At 40.5% G+C, this 23,087-nt stretch overlaps 1 protein-coding gene across 1 annotated transcript; it reads left to right on the forward strand.

Moving 5' to 3' along the window:
* The first annotated feature begins 7,858 nt into the window (after window positions 1-7,858).
* proza (protein Z, vitamin K-dependent plasma glycoprotein a) lies at window positions 7,859-14,699 on the forward strand. Its single transcript, XM_083931063.1, has 9 exons — window positions 7,859-7,989; window positions 9,598-9,737; window positions 10,989-11,146; window positions 11,319-11,343; window positions 11,432-11,545; window positions 11,650-11,784; window positions 12,147-12,268; window positions 12,356-12,473; window positions 13,699-14,699. Exons 2-9 carry the CDS (start codon window positions 9,659-9,661, stop codon window positions 14,232-14,234), a joined length of 1,287 nt encoding a protein of 428 aa, XP_083787189.1. The 5' UTR covers window positions 7,859-7,989; window positions 9,598-9,658; the 3' UTR covers window positions 14,235-14,699.
* The last annotated feature ends 8,388 nt before the right edge of the window (window positions 14,700-23,087 follow it).

The raw sequence follows: 23,087 nt of genomic DNA on the forward strand, positions 1-23,087 counted from the left end.
TAAATACTGTGAAAGTACCAAAACGCACAATCCACGAGAAATGCGCAGAGCCGTCAGGACTTCCGTACAGTTGTGATGTCACAACTATAATATATATAGGTAGAAAGTGCTGCTACAATGCCGTTACGTCATTCCCCGACTGCAGTGATTGTGCAGAGACAGAGAGAGCACAGATGTGGGAGACCCGGAAATGCTGACCAATCAGAGCAGACTGGGCTTAAAGGCACTAAAACAGAGCATTTCAGACACAGGGTGAATACGAGTAAGTTCAGACATAAAAAGTATGTGATTTAAAAAAAAATCTGAAGCATATAAACATGTTCTTATAGAAACCATTGAATGAGTATAATAATGTCTCTTTTAAACCAGGAAGGAATCACTGGCTAGCTTGTGATTTAGCTTACATAGCTTACTAAACATAGCATATAATCAAACTTTCTTTTATTGTATTTAGAAGATTTGCATCATTTAATAAAAAAAAGGAAATTATACTGTAAAAGTGGAATGTTATTCAGGATATGTATTTATTAAAGCTAGCAGAGACGCAGGGTACGTAGTTCGCGGCTCATCTTAAGCAGTTTGATAGTTTAGTGCTGCTTAGCCGCTCAGAATGATGATTTAATAGCATTGATTGATGGACCAAGGTACAGAACAGGTTAGTTTTCTGTTTTGAATCGGATTTGATCCGAATGTTATCACTCCATTAAATGGCCATACTCAGTACTCATCAGCCCCACAGACACGAGTTAGAAGGTGCCTGTTACATAGGTTCACAAAACCATTATCATCAATTCATGTGGTAATCATCACCATTAGGACCTCTTGGCTTTTTGACACTCTGAGAGGAAACGACGGTTGTTTGGGTTTAAATACTAAAGAACGTTGTGTAAAAACCATTCACATGGGACGCAAACTGAAGGTGAAAATCCTGTGTGAGTCTGCCCCAGCCTTCCTCCTTACGCAGTTGTCTGTCTTTTAATACCCTCTTACCCTTGTTGCTCTTCATACCGCGTCATCTTACAGCACCACGGTCAAGCAGTTGAGAGCATTATGGATGGGTGATCCAGCTTACCAACAAATTAGATGATAATAGCCTACTGGGCCAATTAGGAGGTATAGTAGGATCATACTGCCTTCAATCATCTGATAACAGATAAATCAACTGGGATTACATGTTGTTTAGTAGATTATAACCTTTGTTTTAATGGCATTTTATTACTTTATTTTTAAAATATAACAGGTTCTATAGGATCCCCTGAACAGATTAAAAATTAGCTTGACCTTCATGCACCAGCTACAATGTTTCAATGCTGCTCACACGTTCTTTCAATGAATCATGTGCTGAAAGTAGACATCGGAACAGCTTTATCATGAGTATGGTGAAACATGATGTCAGTTTAGAGAAATATCAGCTTTGTTTCTGTTCTCTCGGTGCCTCTTCAGCGCAATCAAGGCCTACGCCGCCTCACCACAGGTCTGATGAAACTCAACCACGCTCTGCTCTGCCCTGCCCTGTCGTTTGAGCGAGATACAGTATATCACTTAAAAGGTAGCGCATGTGGCTCAGACAAGGAGTCACATGCGCTCCTTGTTAAAGAGCTTTAGCCAAAGAAAGAGACAAGAAAGATGTTTTTGTGGAAGAAAACTTGAGTCACAAAGCAGGGGATCACAAAAGAGGATCTGGACTATCTGAAAACCTGCTTGGAGCTTCAATTATGGAGTCTGGAGTGAGCCTCTTCCACACATCAGATGGAGCGCACGGTATGAAGAATAAATTACAGAAATAATGGCTGACCTCTTTCTGCTTCTGCAAATTCCACTTGAATCAGATGCAGAAAAGTGAAGCAAAGTGTGAAGATTTGAGGAGAGGTGAACAGAGTGTAAAGGAGCTTTTGTCCTCTATGTGAACAAATGAGCTGCGGGGGACTCATGGAGGGGACGCATGGAGGGGAGCGCCGCGATTAACTGTTAAATAAAATATGGCCGGCTGACATGAATTGATCACAGAGAAATGTGGGACAGGTGATTCTTCAAGAGTAGCTAGCAGAGCTGTGAAAGACCCCCACAGGGGCAGTGCCTGCCTGCTCTGCAGTACTTAATACAACATCATCATTGGTCCTTGTCACAGAAACTCGATTACACGCAATATTCTGGCGCTTTGATACAGGCGTGATTTCATCGTGTTTGTTTTCAATACAGGACAACAGATACTGTACATGTGTTATGTGCCACAAATAACGTGGTGATAAACAAACCGAACCAGGGCAGGCGATGGTTGTTATGGAGCGTTGGTTATGAAGTGTAGTTATACCTTTACATGACCTCATTACATCCTGCAGTAATACTGTATGGGAAAGAGGTTAATGGTTGGAAAAGTCGGTGCAGGTCATCAGTGCTTTTGTGTGTTTGTGTGTGTGTGTGTGTGTGTGTGTGTGTGTGTGTGTGTGTGTGTGTGTGTGTGTGTGTGTGTGTGTGTGTGTGTGTGTTATTTCCCCATTACATCATCATTACACACATTGTCTGGGGATCTCACACTGTCACATCCTCAATGAACTGAGCAATCATGCGGACATGCACAAACATGCAACACCAAACTTGTGTTATCGCCTCAAACTCCACAGAAATGTTTGCATGTGTAAATGTTTTGTATGTTGACATGTGTGATTAGTTACGAAGCAGAATAAAGCTGATCTATGTGGCTTTGAAGCTGTTTCATTTTGTGGTTTATGGCGTGTGATGCTTGCATATAAGTGTTGCTGAATATCTGGAACACAGTAAAAATAACAACATAGTTATAGGCAGTTGGGGATCAATCGCTCCACCCCAACCCTCGAAACTGAAGGGCGTGGGAAAAAAGACGCCTCGCTGTCGCCCACTGTGTTACGGTTATATGTGCATCGTCCATATGTCCATCTGAAAAATGTCATTTTGGTGTCAGAATGTTTACAAGATATGTGGCTCGTGAAAAATAGGTCCAATATTTACATCAGTGACTACGGAGCTTATGGTCACATATTCACGTTCACTTCTCCACTTGGAATCAATCCCCCTGCTAAATAAATCGATTTAACCGTTTCACTATGCTGCCTTGGCGGTTTTCAAATACAGCCATCATCTGTCTCATGTTCACCATCTTGGTTTAGCTTTTTAGCATGCTAGAATTTGCTAATAAGCACTAAACGTAAAGTACAGCTGAGGCTGATGTCATGGGTATTTAGTCAAAAACTTGAGCTGATGCTGGAATGAGATGAAAAGTCGTGGCATCACCAAAGTCTCAAGTATTCATCCTCTGGGCAGCATGAATGCCTGTACAAAGTTATATGGCAATGTATCCAACAGTTGTTGAGATATTTCAGTCTGGACCAGTGACACAACAGCCTAGCCATCCCTTGAGCCACGCTGCTAACATGGCAAACAAGTAAAGAAAGAAGTGATGAAAAACAGAGGATATAATTAGATGCAAGGAGAATAATTGAGGTTCCAACATGCAGGGAGTCCCAGGGATTGCGTTATATCTATCAGAAAATTGTAAAGGAGCGAGTGACATTAATTATTGACGTCTTCCATGATGGCTGTTTGTTGAGAGCGCCTATAAAATTGGAGTCTGGATTTGAAGAGGAATGAGTCAGCGAGGTTACACGTGAGCGCTGTGCCGCTCGCTCTTTCCTGCTCCCCTCCAATTTAGAGCCAGCACAAGAATAATGAGAGAAGTGGGAAGAAAAAAGAGCAAGAGGGAGAGTGGGAGAGGGAGAGGGAGAGGGAGAGAGAGAGAGAGAGAGAGAGAGAGGGAGATGGAGAGAGACAGAGAGAGGGAGAGAGGGAGAGAGAGAGAGAGAGAGGGAGATGGAGAGACAGAGAAAGAGAGAGGGAGAGAGGGAGAGAGAGAGAGAGAGAGAGAGAGAGAGATACAAGAGGGGGTTCTTGAATAAAACATAACTGAGAGAAAGAGATCGATGGATGATTGGGGGAGATATGCAAAGCTCTCCACTCCAGTGCATGCAAACACAGTCAACATACAGTATGATATTGCGCACGTATGAACATGTGCACAACAACTTTGGATTTCCATAATCATAATCATTTACACATCTAGCAGGAGGTCTGCATGTCGGGGCAGGCTCTCCTTACATTCTCCCCAACCCTGGTTGAGTCTCCCTGGACAGGGGCAGTCCAGCTCCTGCCCCTGTCCAGCACCAGGGACCAGCTGGTCTGAGCAGGCTCTTATAATACCTCTGTTATTAGACTTGGGAAATGGAGACATTTAACACGGATGCAGCTGAGACTAAAGCCCCACGGCCCTGTCTGCAAATTGCATTGCTCTAACAAACAGTCCCATTGAAGTAAGGCCACCGAGGAGGAACTTTGGGTTTAGAGAGCCTTGATGGCCTCAGCGGCTCTTATCATTTGTGTCTTTGCTCATCGCCACAACGCTTATCATAAAGTTTGACATTAACTATGCAACAACTCTAACTACTGGCTCATAACTCCTCCTGAGTGAACTAAATGCTTTTATTTTTGTCATAGATATTAGATAAAAGATGAAGTTCTTCACCGTGCCGAAAACTTCACAGCCTCTTTTCCCTCAGTGTCTCAACTGTTTCCATCTAATCCTCCTGTCCACTTTGAGTTTCTCTTGTCTGTTTAAAGTGATTTGTGCAGAGCCCCAATCATCTCGTCGACTGTTTGTTGTCGTCTAGACTCGTGTGTGTGTTTGTTTGCAGTTAAGATTCGCCTATTGATCACAGCAGATAGCATCCCATTTTGTTTGATCAAGTGTGCGCATCAGATGAGTTGCTGATTCTGATCAAACGGCTGAGTTTTTTTCAATGCCTGTCTGCATGTGTGCCTGGGTGTATCATTAAACTCTGGTTTTCCACCAAAATATGCATACATGTCTTACACCTGTGCAAATAAATGCCAAACACTTATCTAAAGATTAAGAAGCATGTTCCAGACTAATACTGGTCAGTGTGAATGTTTACCTCATCACAGTTTATAGCCTTTATGTTGATATAAGTTATGAGCAGTTCAAGAGTGACTTTTCCTTCTCAGATTGTATCTTTCTGGTTTGTTATACATGCCAGAAAATAAGCACATCTTGGTAACACATTCTGTGAAGACCACATTTATAGTGCATTATGGGGGCATTCATAGTGAATCATAATGCATTTATAATGCTTCATGGCAGCACTCATAAACATACGTAATACTTTTTGATGCACTATATCAACAGTCAGAAAACGTTATAGATCTCTCATCTCATCTCATCTCATTTCATCTTCATCCGCTTATCCGGGGTCGGGTCGCGGGGGCAGCAGCTTTAGCAGGGGACCCCAAACTTCCCTTTCCCGGGCCACATTAACCAGCTCTAACTGGGGGATCCCGAGGCGTTCCCAGGCCAGTGTGGAGATATAATCTCTCCACCTAGTCCTGGGTCTTCCCCGAGACCTCCTCCCAGCTGGCCGTGCCTGGAACACCTCCCTAGGGAGGCGCCCAGGGGCAATCCTTACTAGATGCTCGAACCACCTTAACTGGCTCCTTTCAACGGAAAGGAGCAGTGGCTCTACTCCGAGTTCCTCACGGATGGCTGAACTTCTCACCCTCTCTCTAAGGGAGACTCCAGCCACCCTCTTGAGAAAACCCATTTCGGCCGCACCTCTAAATCTGAGGCCATGGCTCTCAGCAGGAAACCGGTGGATTGCTTACTCCAGGTAGGGAATGAGTCCTTACCCCAAGTGAAGGAGTTCAAGTACCTCGGGATCATGTTCACGAGTGAGGGGACGATGGAGCGTGAGTTTGGCCGGAGAATCGGAGCAGCGGGCACGGTGTTGCACTCGCTCTACCGCACCGTTGTGACGAAAAGAGAGCTGAGCCGGAAGGCAAAGCTCTCGATCTCCCGGTCATTCTTCGTTCCTACCCTCACCTATGGTCATGAAAGCTGGGTCATGACCGAAAGAACGAGGTATGTGACTTATAATACATTATAAGTTAAAGAATCGTATGGATGCTCTTGACTAGTGACTAGTTATGAACTAGTAAGTAAGGTAAGTGCTTTATCATAACGTTTCAGTGTTGATGGGAAGTAAAGTGTAGTGCATTCTCATGCATTTAATAGAATATGTGCTGCCATGACAACTTTTGATACTGCATGGACTAATTGCAAACTACGAGTCCTTACAACAGCTGATTGTTGAGGTGTGTATAGATGAGTGTCGCTAGTCACAATGTATTATAAACCCCATCAGTCATCTTCTAGTTTATAACGAGTCAATCCATAAGATAACTTATAATTCTTTATAAGTCACATCCATAATGTTTTATGACTGTTAATATGGTGCAGCAGAATTATAATTTATTATGAATGTGCTCATAATGCACAATAGATGTGGTCTTCATAGAAAGTGGTACCCATATATTTTTGTCTCTTTAATCACCCGGTGAGCCCTCAGATTTATCAATAGCAAATTGAACAGATTTTCAGTCCTGCTAATAGATATATAAACTAGAGACAGCTTTATTATTATAAGAGATCACAGGTGAAAAGTTGGGAATCAGTGCTTTATTCTTTAATAATGAAATGTGTTTTATAAACTCATAATATCCATTATTTGATCTGAAAAGCAACTAAAGCCGTCAAATTAGAAATAGTCCACTTCTGACTTTGGATCTCATTTTATCTACTTGTATTTAACTATATTCCATTCCAAGTAAGTGGTCTATGTGTATATTAATTTACTATGTATTTATTTTACGTGTATTTATAAAATGTATCTAAGGCTATCTACAGTGCCTATAGAAAGTCATGATACCGTTTTGTAATACTGACTTTGTTTTGTTTCACAGCCTGAAAAGATAATAATACATAAAAATATATATTTTCCTGTGTGATTTACACATTTTGCCTTTCAACATTCCAGTGATTTTTTTTTCAAAAAATTGTTTAGAATTAATAAAAAATCAAAAACTTCATTAGCATGGTTGGAAAAGTGATGGGTCCCCAGATGTAATACTTTGTGGAGGCACCTTTTGCATTAACTACAGCCGTCTGTTTGGGTATGACTCTACCAGCTTTGTGCACCTAGATTGGTGAATATTTCCCCAAATATACCTTATCTCCTGCTATCTCTTTAAAAATATATCTTATCTGATATATATTTAAAAAGAAATCCTATCTTGTTTTATTTTTAAAACCATATCTTATATCTTTTAAAAAAATATCTTATTTTATGTTATTTAAAAAAAACATATCTTATCTTAATCTATTTGTTTTAAATATCTTATCTTAGGCTATCTTTTTTAAAATATATTATCTTATGTTATTTTTAAAACCATATCTTATCTTATGCTATCTTTTAAAAAAATATCTTATTTTATGTTATTTAAAAAAAACATATCTTATCTTAATCTATTTGTTTTAAATATCTTATCTTAGGCTATCTTTTTTAAAATATATTATCTTATGTTATTTTTAAAAAACATATCTTATCTTATGCTATTTGTTTTAAATATCTTATATTATACTATGCATATATATATATTTCAAATATCTTATCTCATGTTCTCTTTTTTAAAAATATCTTATCTTTTTTGTTTTTGTTTGTTTTGATCTTGTCTTATGTTATTCGTTCCTTGTAAAGTATACAGTATACTGAGGTTGTCTATGAGCTTGAGGTTTTTACATATTCATTTATTTTATCATATGTTTTACAGTAAGGCTCTTTAAACTCAGTGTTGTAAGAAAGTGTCTGTGTCCTGCAGGTCCACCACATGGACGCACAGTATAGTGCACAGTGACAGTCAGCTCTGTGTTACAGCGCCCTCTGATGGTCGCTCTTTGTCATTACACTCACCGCAGGCAGTAAACAGTGAGCAGGCTCGGATGTGGTCATCATCCCTTATTTTGGATCGACAGGCCCGATCCCTGTGTTTCAGCACCAGCCGGGGAGAGAAGGACCAGACCGGACCGGTACCTTTATTCAGTCCGGAGCGGTAGGTAGTCTACGGAGCATCACTGTCGTTGGTGTTATTGTTGTTGTTGTTGTTGTTGTTGTTGTCGTTTCATAAACCGTTACTCAGACCCGTGTCGGACCCGCCCTGAACACAGACGGATATGTCAATATTTCACTGTTTTGACATGAAACATTGTAGCCGCAGCTGGCAGAGGAGCAGCAGCGCAGGAGATGCGCCACAGTGCTGGCTCCTTTGTAGTTTGTAACACCACATGAGCTAAATGCTATCAGGCTGGCCACGAGCTGCGCAGACAGACAGCCAGCCCTCTAACGTGAAGAGCGGACACATTGTTCTCTGCTGTGATCTACCAGGACTGAGAACACATCTATGAGGTTACTGGAGAGGCCTTCAGTGTTTGTTTACAGTGTGTTAACAGATGGTCTACACTAGTGAGGCCCGTCAGTGTAATGATGACCTGCTGCAGAAAAACTGCACTATCACTGATGGTTCAACAGCATGAGAAACAGCAGGATTTCATACATTTTTACACAATTATAATAAGAATTGAGTCACATTAACAACATGGTATTACATTCTACTGGGGACCGGAAGGTTTGAATGAATAATTGATTCATTAAATGTTTCATTTCATGGTGTTTTAAGTCTCATATCTGTGTCTTTTATGTTGGATGTTTTATTTATTTCTGAAGCACCTTGTGACATTCTGCTCTTGAAAGGTGCTTTACAAATACTTTACAAATATAAGACAACATATGTTTATTAGTAGACCCTCGAACCATTATCTATGATATAAATGATCAACACATGAACAGATATTTATTACTGAATGACATAGTTATGTTACTTCGATCCAAGCATTACACATACAGGCAAAAGCCATATTAAGAAAACAAACAGATGTTTAAGACATCAAATAAATAAGTTATGGGGGCGGCAGGTGCCCTGTTCATGGGCAGCCCCCTAGCTCTGACATCTCTCTATTAATGCACTTGTTCAGGTCTTTGCATGTGTAATGACTAATAAATATGTGCTTTCACACTAGCGCTGTTAAAAGTGAGTCTATTACCTGAACATTTAGTTTAGTTCTGTGAATTTGGACCCTTCTGCAAAAGACGGAGAAGCCAAAACATGGCTGCATGCTTTGGGAATTGCAAAACCTTGTGATCTTTAACTGACAGTTAGTTCTAAGAATTCTCCCTTTAATACAAGGATCTCTTCAAATCTATTATTTAATAATGACCAGAGCACTTTTGTGAATATCATTGTGGTGCCAGAGACGTCATCATCTTCCAGTAAACCTTAGAGTAAACCACTTTAATGAACACTAAGCACCACTCAGGCTTCACTTTAGTCATCTTTGTGTCCAAATACTCATATTTTTATGTATAGTTTCAATTTTAGTTATTCTATCTTAGTTTATATACGGTACCTCTTATGTTAAATTGTTACTTTCTATACCATCTATATTTATTTCTGTTGTTTACGTTCGGCTGCAACAAATGAATTACCGTGCTGGGGATCAATAAAGGTGTATCTCATCTTATCTTATAATAGGCTCCTACATCTCATTGTCTCTTTCCATTCACCGTGTGCATCATGTCGGTAATCTGCTCATCTTGTTTGTAGGAGAGCACATTGATCCCTGCTGCACCCGACAGCTTGATTCAGATCACGCCTCAGTGTCACCATGTGCTCCTCGACCACATCTGCCGCCCTGCTGTGTCTGCTCGCTGGGGCAATGGCGGCCATTCAGACCCCCGACACAGGTGAGAGAAGGCCAACGAGGAGCCAAATGGGACAATGGTGTAGTCTGAGCTCTAGATAGAGAAAGAGAAGGGAAGGAGTAAAAGGGGGTCAAGATGGCAGCATGCTGAGTACGTGACACGTCAGAGTTTCTCTGCTCTGTTTTAAGAGCTTCAGGGTGGAAGCTTTAACAGATAGGAGGATAGTTTATTTCTGATTATTGGTTTGTACCTATTTCAAAGCAGATAGAAAAGCTTAGTTTTTAAAAGAATGTTTCTTGACATTTTCATGTTGATTACTGTCTTGACATTTACATAAGTACTAAACTCAAGCACCGTTTTGAGGTACTTGTATTTTTACTTGAGTAATTCCATTTTATACTACTTTATACTTCTACTCCACTACATTTCAGAGGAAATATTCTATTTTTTCCTACATTTATTTGGAAACTTTAGTTACTAGTAACTACTTTACAGATTAAGATTATCAATACAAATAGTATTAACTGATAAAATAACTGTTATAGATTAAGCTACACAGCAGTATCTAAAGTAAATAAATCCAGCCACACTGTTACCAGCTGTGACATTAATGTGATATTTACATGAATCCGTCAATAATTATTATCTAATAATCTTATAATCTGAAATGAGCCTTTCTGATGCTTTTGTACTTTTACTAAAGTAACATTTTGAATGCAGAACTTTGACTTGTAACAGAGTATTTCTACAGTGAGGTATTACTGCCTTTGTTAAAGTAAAGGGTCTGAGTACTTCTCCCACCACTGATGAATGGTTATTTTCATAATCAGTTAATTTGCAGATTATTTTTTCAATTCATTGTTAGGTTTATAAAATCTCACAACAGTCCGAAACTAAAAAAATAAATTGTTCAAATTATGACATTTGAAAAGCAGGAACTAGAGAATTTTGGGTGAATCCTGTTTTATCAAAAGAATAGTTTATTTTAAATAATTAATAATTTTTCTGTTGATCAACGAATCAACTGTAATTAATCTGAATCTGAGTCTCAGGGGGAATGCTGTATGTCCAATAAAAGTTACAGAGACAACCTGTAACCCTGACAAAGAATTTCCCTTCCAATTCTATTAAATAGAAATCTCAGTATCAGTCCTCTGAAAAATGTCAGTGCTATTTTACAATCTTGAAAAAACTGTAGTTGCTAATCACCAAGCGTCTTTACGGGCAAACAGCTTCAAAATATCAGTCAGTCTGAGGTGGATGAACCTGCTGAGACATTAACTGTTCCTCCAGTGTTCTTGGACAAGCAGCAGGCGAGCTCGGTGATCTACCGTCAGAGGAGGAACATCGACGGCAGTAAGCAGGCTCCATCTAGCCTGGAGCAGGTCTGCATGGAGAAAGTTTGCAACTACGAGGAGGCCAGAAAAATCTTCCAGGACTCATACCGTACGGTGAGTTCCCGAACTTCACTGTCAACTCCCTCCTCCTTTCTCTCTGACCTCAAACCTCCTCAGTGCCTCGTCTTTCCTTGTCTATATTTTAGTGCCCATTTCATGAATTCATTGTGTAAATGCCATCGTACAGCTTCAACTGTGCACTTATCATGCATATTTTCTTCTGCAGGATATCTTCTGGGCTGTCTACATTGGTAAGCGCTGCGTTGAAATGATTTCCCATCACCCCACAGTCATTAGCAGCGCATCACATCGTCTCATTGACTTGCTGTCCGTGTTTAGATGGAGACCAGTGTGCAGAGAACCCCTGCAAGAATGGAGCTATGTGTTCGGACAGCGTGGGAGGCTACGACTGCGTATGCAAGTCGGGTTTCACAGGGGTTCACTGTGAAAAAGGTGAGGAGGTGGTGCCGGCAGGTTGTGCATGATCGTTGTTAATTCACTTCTATTTATAAAGTATGTGTGTGCTGCAACGTTCCCCTTCTGTTTCCACCATAAAGACCAGACTCTGTGCATTCTGGAAAAGAACAAAGGCTGCTCCCAGTTCTGTAAACCGGGCTACACATCCTATGAGTGCTCCTGCGCCCGCGGATGGAAGCTCAGCCGCACGGACAGGGATAAGTGTGAGCCTGAAGGTACGTCTATATGCACATCTAAATGTATGTATATCTAAATATGACAAACTCATGTTTCATTGGTTCTGGCAGGTACTTCTGGCCCCTCACCCATTCAGACAGATTTCTAGCCGAGCCCTGGGCCACTGTTTCATGGCTCTGATTGGTTGTAGGTCTATCCCATTGCGTCCAGAGGCATTTTGCTCTTCACCTTTGATAAGGCCCCCTTTTATTCTTCCTTTTAATAATAAAACACTATTAGCAATATATTTAAAACCCCGTTGAAGTTTTTTTTTACCCCAAAAAAATGATGACTAAATGTGATTCCAGTTGGAAATAATGTAATGAGAGAAAATAATAATTATAATCATCTCACATTCTAGTCTCAGTCCGGTTCCCCTGCGGTAAGGTGGAGAGTCTGAGACGGTGGGATGACAGGCTGTCTTCCAATGTTCGCAGCAACTTTGAAGGACTTAGCTGTACTTCTACAGAGTGTCCCTGGCAAGTAGGTACACACACTCCCACACTGTGACACATTACAAGTCACAAAAAACAGTCTTAATGCAGCATGTTAATGTGTTTTTTTTTGCAGGCTCTTCTGAAGAGTGCGGAGTCCGCAGGTTTCTGTAGCGGTGTCATTCTGAAGGAGAACCTGGTCTTAACTTCAGCTATGTGCGCCAACAAATACAAGTCCTTCCAGGTGGCTGTCGGTGAGTAGACATAACATAAAATCATTCCTTTAAGACCTTCAACAGTGGGTCCTCGGAGTTACTGCAGGGGGCCCGCCAAAGTGTTTGTTAATCTTTCCAATGTTGTTGTTTTTTTTCAAATATATGTCTGAAAGTATACATTAACGTGAATGCACAGTATTATTGGCAAATATAAAATACTGAAAATATAAATAAATACATTTACACATCCTTGATGACAGGCTTATATAGGCAAGGTAGCCACTAAGGTAACCATGTACAGATACAATTGAGCTGAATGATTCAATTTGCCTTCCAAATGTATGTTTGACATTAACTTATCATGTAAAATATATGGATATGTTAATAGTAATCACTGTAATATCTTAGTATTGTATGCACCACAAAAATCCGTGTGTAGAGGCTTTAGGCCCCCTTGGCTGTTAGGCCCAATTTAATATGCAACTCAATTTAATACAGTAATTGTAGTAGGGGGTCCCTGCTTTGTCTCTCTTTCAGCTAAGAGGTCTTTAGCCAAAAAAAACTCTGCTTTAAGACTATTATTGCTAGAAATGAACAACTAAACCTACAATATGGTGAGGTGTCTCTGTTTTACTCTAAAGTACATTGAGGTACTGTACAAACATTATGAAAGTATCAAGTCAGGCAGGATATGAAAACTGAAAAAAACTGTGTACAATATTTGGTACATGACTCTGCCTCTTCTATTTCTGTGCTCTAAAATATTTTGGACTGGGCTGCACTAAAGTCTAATTATAAGAAATATATCTTATCTATTTATATATTTCGTTGGCTTATTTCCAAAATATAATGAACAAAATGGTGTATGCCTCTTTTAAGCACAAATACACAATACAGATTAGGAGGGAGACTATGTGACTACACTAGTTTTGAGTGTCAAATGCAATGAAAGTCAAAGATTAATGTGCTGATTAATTGACATTAAGTTGTAAAAAAAGGGTGATATTGCTGTTATAACTTCTTATAGCCTTATGTGATGTCTCCAAACACTTTATTTTGTACAAAATCCAGAAATATTTAGTTTCCCATCACATCTTCACATTTGAGAAACTGCAACATGTTTGGCACAATTATCAAAATACTGTAGCTGCTGATGATCAACTACTCAATTGACCGACTAATCGTTGCAGCTCTTCGTGTTCGTATATGCATGAGCTTGAGTAACACCATTATTCCAATGTCTTGTCTTAATGCACCTCCTCAGGCAAGCGCAGCACCAACAATGAAGCCGGAGAGCAGACACTGTATGTAAAAGTAGTTCACGTCCACCCGCGCTATGTGGAAGGTCGCCCTGAAAATGACCTGGCTGTGATTGAGCTTCGCGACCGCATTATCTTTAAAACGACAGCGATCGCTGCCTGTGTGCCCGAAAAAGACTTTGCAGATAGCGTCCTGATGACTGGAGAGTTCCCGGCCATAGTCTCCGGCTGGAAAGAACCCGATCAGGAACCTGCTTTCCAGGGCCCACTCACCCTCAACCAACTGGCGTACAACCGCCTGCCTCAGTGTCTGGAGACTCACCCCACCCTGATGACTAACAAAATGGGCTGCACCACTCCAAGGGTAAATGCCGACTGCACCATGAGCTCCGGCAGCCCTCTGCTCACAATGTACAGGGATGTGTTCTTCCTCACCGGAGTGGTCAGCCAGCCGCCGGGGGCCGACTGCAGCAAAGGCTACATCTTCCAGAAAGTGTCGCGCCACCTTGACTGGCTGCGGACGCTCATGGGCTCACGTTAGGTGGGGTAGTTAGGGAGAACATGGAGGTTACTGGTTATGGAAAATATATCATAATGCAGGTGAATAAATACTAAGAACAGGGAATCAGATGAACGTTTTCATTGAGCACTTGTAGCTCAAGCTTCGTTTTGTCTTTCTGTCTTTGAATAATACCCTCCTAATGGAAAACATATAACAACCATATAGTATCAAGCTTGGTTATTGCTTCATGTCTGTCTTTGTGGACTTCCTCATTCAACCACAAGGTGGCGTTCTGTTAACATAAACAGAGAAGCGTTTTCTGTGCTATCAACCAGGTTAGAAGCAGAAAGAAATGCAATGAATTATTCAGCATGTGTTTTGTGACGTGGACATACCTTTAAATAACCTTTATGTGATGTTATTTTTAGCGACTACTGTTTGACATGCACCTTGTAAAACTCCAGGTAATCACTGTTCTATGAATGTAATAAACCCTAACACATGCCTGATGTCAACTCTGTCTTGTTATAGGATGAAGTATAAAGTTCATTTGAACATTTGAACTGTAGAAAGTATAGGTAGATGTTACATGGTTCATAAGACCTGTTTTAATTGAATCTTTTGAGGGTTAGCCCCTTGAGATGCACCATTGTGTTGTTTGAGGGGTGAAAGAAAACATGGACATTATCAAATAATAAAAATAATATGTAATAAATAAACTGAAGAATCTTTAATAATCAAAAACAATGAAAAAAGGAGGAACTTTGTACATTCTAAACAAGGGTTAGGGTCCTGAATCAGCAGCCAGGAACAACTTGACCAGTTCGCAATAGTTGAGTCCGAGACCATTTCTAGTCAAGGTACGAGACCAAGTATAAGACGTGGACTTGAGACCGGACTCAAGTACTGGATGTATTTTCATGACAGTCCATCTGATAGTTGTTGAAACATTTCACTCAAAAACACAAATGCCAACCTCAAGGGAAAAGTCAGTTGGATTCATCCTCTGGGTACCATAAATGTGACTCTTAGTTGTGGAGACATCACATTCTGGACCAAAGTGGTAGACCAGCTGACTGATTTTGAAATCTCTAGGGCTGTTAGCAAGCAGATGAGAACAAAAACAGTAATGAGACAGAACTCATGAAAATGTAAGTTATTCCAGTTTGAAGGTGATAAGGCTCTTCTATTTCTGTTAATACCTGTCGTGTTAAAACATGCAAACTGTGAAGCATAAAGAGGAACGTGTAAGTGGGGATCTAAATATATGATATAAAAAAAGAAAGTATTAAATCTGCAGTTCTCATAGTTTTAAGTGTAGCTATCTATTTATCTCAGCTAGTCATATATTCTCTTTTTGTCCCCCATGATATTAGCTTTCCCTTACTTTCACACATACCTCTGTGTTGTCTGGCAACATTTTCCCACAGTCACTCTCCCTCTGCAGTCTTCTCACAGTCTCCCCGTTGAACAAGGCCAGGACCGTGTCATGCAGGGAGAGAAAAGGAGAGGCAGAAGAATGGGCAAGCGCGAGAGAGTAACAAAAAAAACCTGGCCTGCCACTTCTGATCGGGCGCTTGAAAAGGACAACTCTGAAAGCTCGGGCCAATGTTGGCTGTTGCCATGGTACTCACCTAGGAGATGGCTCCTTTCTCCCCAAAAATGACTGTGCTCCTTTACTGGGCCGTCCAGTAGAGATTAATTTGAGTGGAGCTCCTTCCTTCCTGGGTCTGGTCCTGCTCTGCGATCCTGCCAGCTCCATTTATATGCTCAAGCTTATATATACACAGAGACGCACATAAACACAAGCAAGGTAGCAGCTAAACTTCATGTGCTCTGAGCTGATGGATCCAGGCTTCAAGATCAAAGAGCAACTGCATTGGTTTGATTCTTGAATCAAACCTAAAATTTGAGCCAATGGGGGAGACAAGGACGTGAATGCTGAGAGGGTGGAAACTAGCAGGAAAGGGGCAGAGTGAGAGGTGTTTGACAGACTGACAAAGCAAAGGCACGAAAAGACGGAAAATGGCTTGTAGATGAGAAGCAGGAACTCAGAAAAGAACCTGAATTTGTGATGTTGACACAGTCAATCCATGGATGGATTCATGGACCTACGTATATTTTATATATATATATATATATGTGCCTGTGTAAAAAGGCCCTGGAGACAAACATTTGCGAGGTCATTATTGATGTTGCAAAGTGAAAGCACTCAATGCAAAACCTTTCACTCAACACAAACTGGACAAAATGTCTGCAAATAGTTGAATTTTACTACAATGTGTCAGACATGTGGGTACATCTGGCCAGTGTCCTACTAAATCAATAATCCTTTACTCTCCCCAATCACCCCAAAACTAGTTGCATGCTGTGCAGCAAATCCTCCCTGGCCTTTGTGAGTGTGTGAGTGTGTGTGTGTGTGTGTGTGTGCGTGTGTGTGTGTGTGTGTGTGTGTGTGTGTGTGTGTGTGTGCATGCTTGTACATATGCATAAAACATACACGTTTATGTGTCTCGTTTATCGGGGGGCGGGGGGACATCAAATGACAGACTTTGGGAGGGATTATCTGTCTGTGTGGTGTCTGATTCCTCGCAGGGGGTTAGCAGTATGTCTGAGTGTAGAAGGCAGATTGACAGAGTGAAAGTCTCGTGCTATGTGTGTAATGAGCGCCCTAGTATCTGTGAAGGCACGCCTATGATCTTGTCCATTAAGATCCCCCCCAAAAAAAGAAATCCCTGTTCCCAATCTTCAAGACACAGTGCTCTGCGGCCCCTCCCCGTCTCAAACTCTGCTCCACGCCAGACAGAACAGCTTCAACTTGGTTGGGTAATTGTGCAGGAGGGTGGAGGTAACACAGGACCCTGAGAGGTTAACGCCTGGACTGGGTTGAAGTGGCTGCAGGAGAAAGAGAGAGACAGGCTATGTGCTTTTATATAACTCAGCTGTAGTCATATTAGTTGTTCGACAAGACTAAGAGTCTACAGCCTTGCTCACTCCACTGTGAGGCAAACTAAGCTCAAGCTTAATGCAAACATCAACATGCTAAAATGCTCGCAATGACAATGCTCACATGCTGACGTGTAGCAGGTATAATTTCCTCCAGGATAGTTTAGCTTGTTAGAAAGCTCATAATGCCTCGTTAATGTTATATTGCTTACCATAATCACCATCATATGTGGAATTTCTGCCAACAATATCTCCCACTTGGTGAAAATAACTAAAGTACTACTTGTAGGCTATCTGGTTTAACTTAAAGAACAAAAATGCTAATTTAGGATATTTACCTGATTCACAAGGCAGTGGGGGTAACCATCTTGTAATTAACCAATAGACTCTATAAGAAGAGGATGTAGCTGTTGTGATGTCACCCATTGTTTTGTGGACTACCATTTGAGTTTAAAGCCCTGATTTTAGCATTTCATTTCATTTCATTTCATCACCATCTTGCTTATTTAAAGTATTTCCACCTTAAAACTGCTTACCTAAACCATTCGTTTTGCAGGTAACCTTTTTTGGTCATAAAGTAAAGTATTGGACACATTCAGTTCTGACCAGATGAAGGCCCCTAGATGAAAACTCCATGGATAACCAAAGTGATTACAAATCCTCCTGAGGTTTTATGGCAATCCATCTTAAAGGCTGTTGAGATATTTCACCCAAACCCAGAAATATCACCTCCATGGTGGTGCGAGAGTAGAGATCTCATAGGATCACCAAAGTCAGTGAGATCCATCGTCATTGGTATCATGAATGTCTGTTCATGGCAATCCATCTAATAGTTGTTGAGATATTATTTTTTATAAAGATCCATTACTGAGCCTTAATGCACTGCAAACAGACATATTTTCTGTGTTCGGTGGCATTTCTTTTCTGCTGATTAAAGGAGAGCATTCTCGAGCCACCTTGGTCCTTGGGACAATATGTCATTTTCAGCATGTGGACACGGTGACTGGATGATAGAGGAGGAAGGTAAATCCTGGAGCTGCCTTTATTCCACTGACCTTACCCTGACCTTCCAGAGGTTAAATCCTGTTTAGAGCCATTAAGAAACCTGAGGAGCTGACAGAAAGCTCTCCAAGGCTCACTGAATGAAAACAAGTGCGCTACGGTCCATGTGGCGGTCATTGAAGTGGTCAAATAAGACCACTGTGTGTGTGTATGTGTGAATGCTTCTTTTGCATGTGTCCTGTCCTCAAGATTCAGGTTTTAAATTGACCCAACAAGGTCATATTCAGATGATGACCTTTAATATCTACCCTACTTCTACGGGGCTATGCTACTTCCAAAGGTCAGGACCTCCGCAGCTTTTCAGTATTCTGGGCGCTCAGTGACAGGCGGAGGGTTTAAGTTAGTGTGATGAACAGATGAGGTCAGGATTATCCCACTAAACACGTTACCTTCAATACCCAGTGACCAGCACATTTCACTAGTATTTGTCTGTATTAGTATTAATACAGAAAATACTTGTTCAGCTGATCTTTTCTCCATCACGCTTCACATCCTCCACCTCTGTAAGACATATGGCAGTCAGTTTAAAATGTGCATCTGGAAACAAAGTGCTTGTTTAAAATTAGACCCTTCCTGGTAATTTTGGACACCTGCATCCTGTCATAGTAAACACATCCTGTGAGGTCGTAGGCCCTCATCCTAATGCTTGTCACTGGAAACAGATGCAGCATGCGGCCTGTATTTCAGCCACCCTGCCGTTGTTCTGTGGTTCATTGTGTTTGAGCCGAGTCTTAACGAGGTGAGACAACCTCCGGGCAGCACGGGGGGGCATGTAATGAAGGGATGAGAGAGCGGGTGGGGGGAGATCGACACTGAAGGAAAGAGACAGACACACAAAAACAGTTGTTGCATACAGTACAACAGTGCGTAAACCAAAGGAAACATCACAGACAGTGGTCATTACGCTGTTGTTCCTGTAGATATATGACACCTTAAGAGCATGTTGTGTCCTCATTAAAGGACAATAACTCACCAGGCAGAGCCAAAGTTAGACTGCTGCCAGTCTGTAAAGCTATATTAGTCAGAGCCCCACTCATACAGAGGTAACTTGTCATCCTCTATAAATACTGAAGCAGAAGCACCGGCTGCACTAACTGATGTTAAAACCGTAGATATGAATGCAAACATGCACACACACACACACACACAGTGGAACAACACTGTTTCAGCTCACAGGCTTTTTTTGGGGAAGTCAAGAGAGAGAACAAATTACATAAACACAACATAACAACAACAGCACTGATCTGCTTCTTTATTGAGCACTGATCTGCTTCTTTATTTTAAATGCTGTTTTATTTTGGTGATTTATAATGTTAAGTTGTGTGTCATGTTTAGTTGTGTGTTGTTTTGGTTTTAAACGTGAAACTTGTATGTTTATGCTGCTGTCTTGGCCAGGACTCCCTTGGAAAAGAGATTTTAAATCTCAACGGGAATATTCCTGGTTAAATAAAGGGTAATGGAAATGAAAATGAAAAAACAACACAATTCATTCAGTGATCGGACACACAGTAATATTAATTACAATTTGGAAGGCACTGCAAGGCTATACCCTGTATTGCATTGTTAATGAAAGTGAAACATCGTTTGTGTGTCTTCCCTATGATCAGAATCTGCTCCAAAATGTGATGGGTTCTTCTTTTGCCCATGCTACACCCTTCCACCAAGTTTCATGAAAATCTGGTCAGTAGTTTTTTTCTGTAATGCCGCTGACAAACAGACAAACTAACTAACCAACAAACCAAACCTGAAAACAACCTTCTTGGCAGAGGTAATAATAAGGTCAAAATAAATCCATAATGTACCAAAAAACACATACTGTACACGTCTGTGAGTGTTGGATGTTTTTATAAATCAGAATGTACATGATGTAGTATGTGTGTATATATGTGTTATATATGTGCATTAAAGGGATAGTTTGACAATTTGGGTACTATGCTAGTTTGATAAGAAGATCTCACATATGTATGGAAAAAAGCTATTGCAGCTTAACTTAAACATAAAGAATGGAAACAACGCTCAGTAATACATGTTTTATGTGGTTTGTTTAAATGTACAGAGTTTTTCAGAGGGTTATGTGCCAGAATATTCCTTCACTGGGACCAGTGATAGAAAGTACTGAGTATAAATATAGTGAGTAGTATAAAGTATACTGAGTACAAATTTGAGGGCAGGCCTATTTGTACTTTACTTGAGTATTTCCATTTTATGCTACTTTATACTTCCACTCTGCTATATTTCAGAGGGAAATATTGTACTTTACTCCATCACATTTATTTGCCAGCTTCAGTTACTAGTTAGGCCTACATTTAAGATGAAGATTTTACACAATAGATAATATAACAACCTTTTAAAATACAACACATTGTTAAAGACTAACCCAGTGTCTGACCGTTTAGGCTTTTGCCCAGTGTAGTCAGGGTCACATTTCAGATGAGTTGTTAACAGCTGCAACAAATATTGTTTTCCCCTTTAAACTTCTCACATGGTTTCAGTTCAATACGTGTATAAATGATCCAATACCTCACCAAAAATTTAACCATAGAGGAAAAAGTGCACAGACCCAAAACCGCCTCACAACCCCTCAGATATATCTGGTGTCTCTTTATATAAAATTGTATATAAAAGTAGTTCGGACTAGCTCCACCTCCAGCAGCTAAAACAGTAACCTAATATTCTCATGGTGTCATATATAATAATATATCAGTCAGGGGACCAACCAGTACTTTTACTTTAATACTTGTACGACATATTGTTGCTATACTTATATACTTTTACTTAAGGATAGTTCATGCAGGACTTTGAATTATTACTAATTGGTACTATTACTTAAGTAGAGCATTTGAATACTTCTTCCACCCCTGACAGGGACCAGTAACTTTGTAGAGACACTGCTGGTTGCCAGGCAACCCCATAGTGACAGCGCCTGGCCACTAAAAGTCAGCCACGTAACACTGCAAATTGTTGTTTTTTACATGTCAACACAGTTTTGACATGTAAATTAGGGAGGTTAAGACAAGCCAGCCAGATTTTGTTACTTTTTGACAGAGCCATGCTAGCTCTTTGTCCTTTTCCAGTCTTTGTGCTAAGCTAAGCTAACCCGCCTCTGGACCCAGTATACTGTATATATTCATCAAATTGCATTTATTGATCTAACTCTCAGCAAGCAAACGTAAAAGGATATTCCCTTAAAAATTTGAATTTTTTTTCTTGAAGTCACAAAATGTCAAATTACCTTCAAAGCTTCACATTTAGAAACTTGCCTGCTGCAGGTCAATACACCTTGTCAACACTTTATCAACCTACTGTGTTGCGGTGACGTCCCTTCATTTATTGTCATTAGTGAGTGATATGATTGCCTTTTCTGTACACAATCTCTCCCTGCTGATAGCAAAGATGATGCAAATCAGGTAGGCTATTGATGATACAGCCAGAGCCTGTCTGCTGATAAAGTGAGCAGGCCATTAATCTCCTTAGTCGTCCTGTTTCGAGGAGTGACCCCCCCCCCCCCTCCTCCTCCTGCCGCCCCCTCTTCCCATGCTGTCACTCTCTCAGCCTGCACCTGTCAGATTAGTCTCACATCCTCAGCTGCCTCCCCATATGATACGCCTCCTTACCGCCTAGAGCCCGCATATCATCTCACTTTGCATGTATTTAAGTGTGTGAAAGGGAAAGTAGGTGGGAAAGAGGGAACGAGAGGGCAATCCCATGCAGAATGTGAGTGTGACTGTGTTGGTTCCCAATGCCCCCTTGGCTTTATACCATTCACATGTATAGACTAAAAAGTGTAGATTAACCCCCCATATCACTTGATGTTTTGCAATCCTATAAAATGAGATGTAAATCGGACAGAGAGGGGATGTTTTCATCTCCAGTGTTACTATTTAAGACCACCACCAGCAGCAGCAGCAGCATTACAGCCTGGTCAGAGGTGTCATGGCTGCCATGCTCTGCTCTTGCTTGTCCAACTGCAGTGGGGACAATTTTGGGACCCAGTGCAAATTGTGATAACACTGCCACAAATGACTTCCACATGCCCAGATCATGCAGCAACATAAAGGCATGATGGAAGTCCGGGTGGGGGTGGAGGTATAGTGGAGGTATAGTGGGGGTATAGTGTGTGTGTGTGTGTGTGTGTGTGTGGGGGGGGGCTCCACCATTCAGCCTCCGTGTAGATGGACTGGAGCAGCTGAGGCGACAAGCATGTGACGAGAGGGAGAAATATAAGCACCACAGCAGTTTGTGTTTGGGTCAAAGAGCCAGAGATAATCCCGGAAACGAGGTTGGAATACTGTCAAAATAAGAGTGTCACCTCATTAAATGAAAATGTATGATTTGCAAGAAGGGTGCCAGTGATTTGTGAGCTGACCAAACAAGTAGTAGCCCAAGTAAGAAAACCATGTCAATGTGTCTTTGTGAAATAATACTCACTCAAGTCTGTTGCTAGGTCCTCCATGATATATACCAGGGTTTGTTGTTCAATCATTTGCTCCTTCTGACTTCCTGATAGTCCATTGCCCATGGAAGAAATATAAATAATAACAATAATAACTTTATTTATATAGCACCTTTAAAAACTAACGTTTACAACGTGCTTTGACAGATGAAAGACAAAAGCATATAGAAATCCATATATATATATATATATATATATATATATATATATATATATATATATATATATATATATATATATATATGTATATATATGTATATACTGTATATAGAAACACATTAACAAGGTGAGAAACAACAAATTAACAACAAAAGAAATTAAATTAACAGATGAAGACAGCAAAGAAACCAAATGATAAAAATAAAAATGAGTAAATAGCCTAAATAAAATAAGTAAAAAGACGACATCATATAAAAAAGTGTATTTTAAGA

Source organism: Echiichthys vipera (genome assembly GCF_963691815.1).
Source record: "Echiichthys vipera genome assembly, chromosome: 17".
In the NCBI taxonomy this organism is placed as follows: domain Eukaryota; kingdom Metazoa; phylum Chordata; class Actinopteri; order Perciformes; family Trachinidae; genus Echiichthys; species Echiichthys vipera.

Excerpts from the sequence above, each read along its gene's own strand:
- proza (XM_083931063.1), top strand. The coding sequence starts at position 9,659 with ATGTGCTCCTCGACCACATCTGCCGCCCTGCTGTGTCTGCTCGCTGGG. Across the intron at positions 11,785-12,146 it reads GGATAAGTGTGAGCCTGAAG|TCTCAGTCCGGTTCCCCTGC; the intron begins GTACGTCTATAT and ends CTCACATTCTAG. Across the intron at positions 12,474-13,698 it reads GTCCTTCCAGGTGGCTGTCG|GCAAGCGCAGCACCAACAAT; the intron begins GTGAGTAGACAT and ends GCACCTCCTCAG.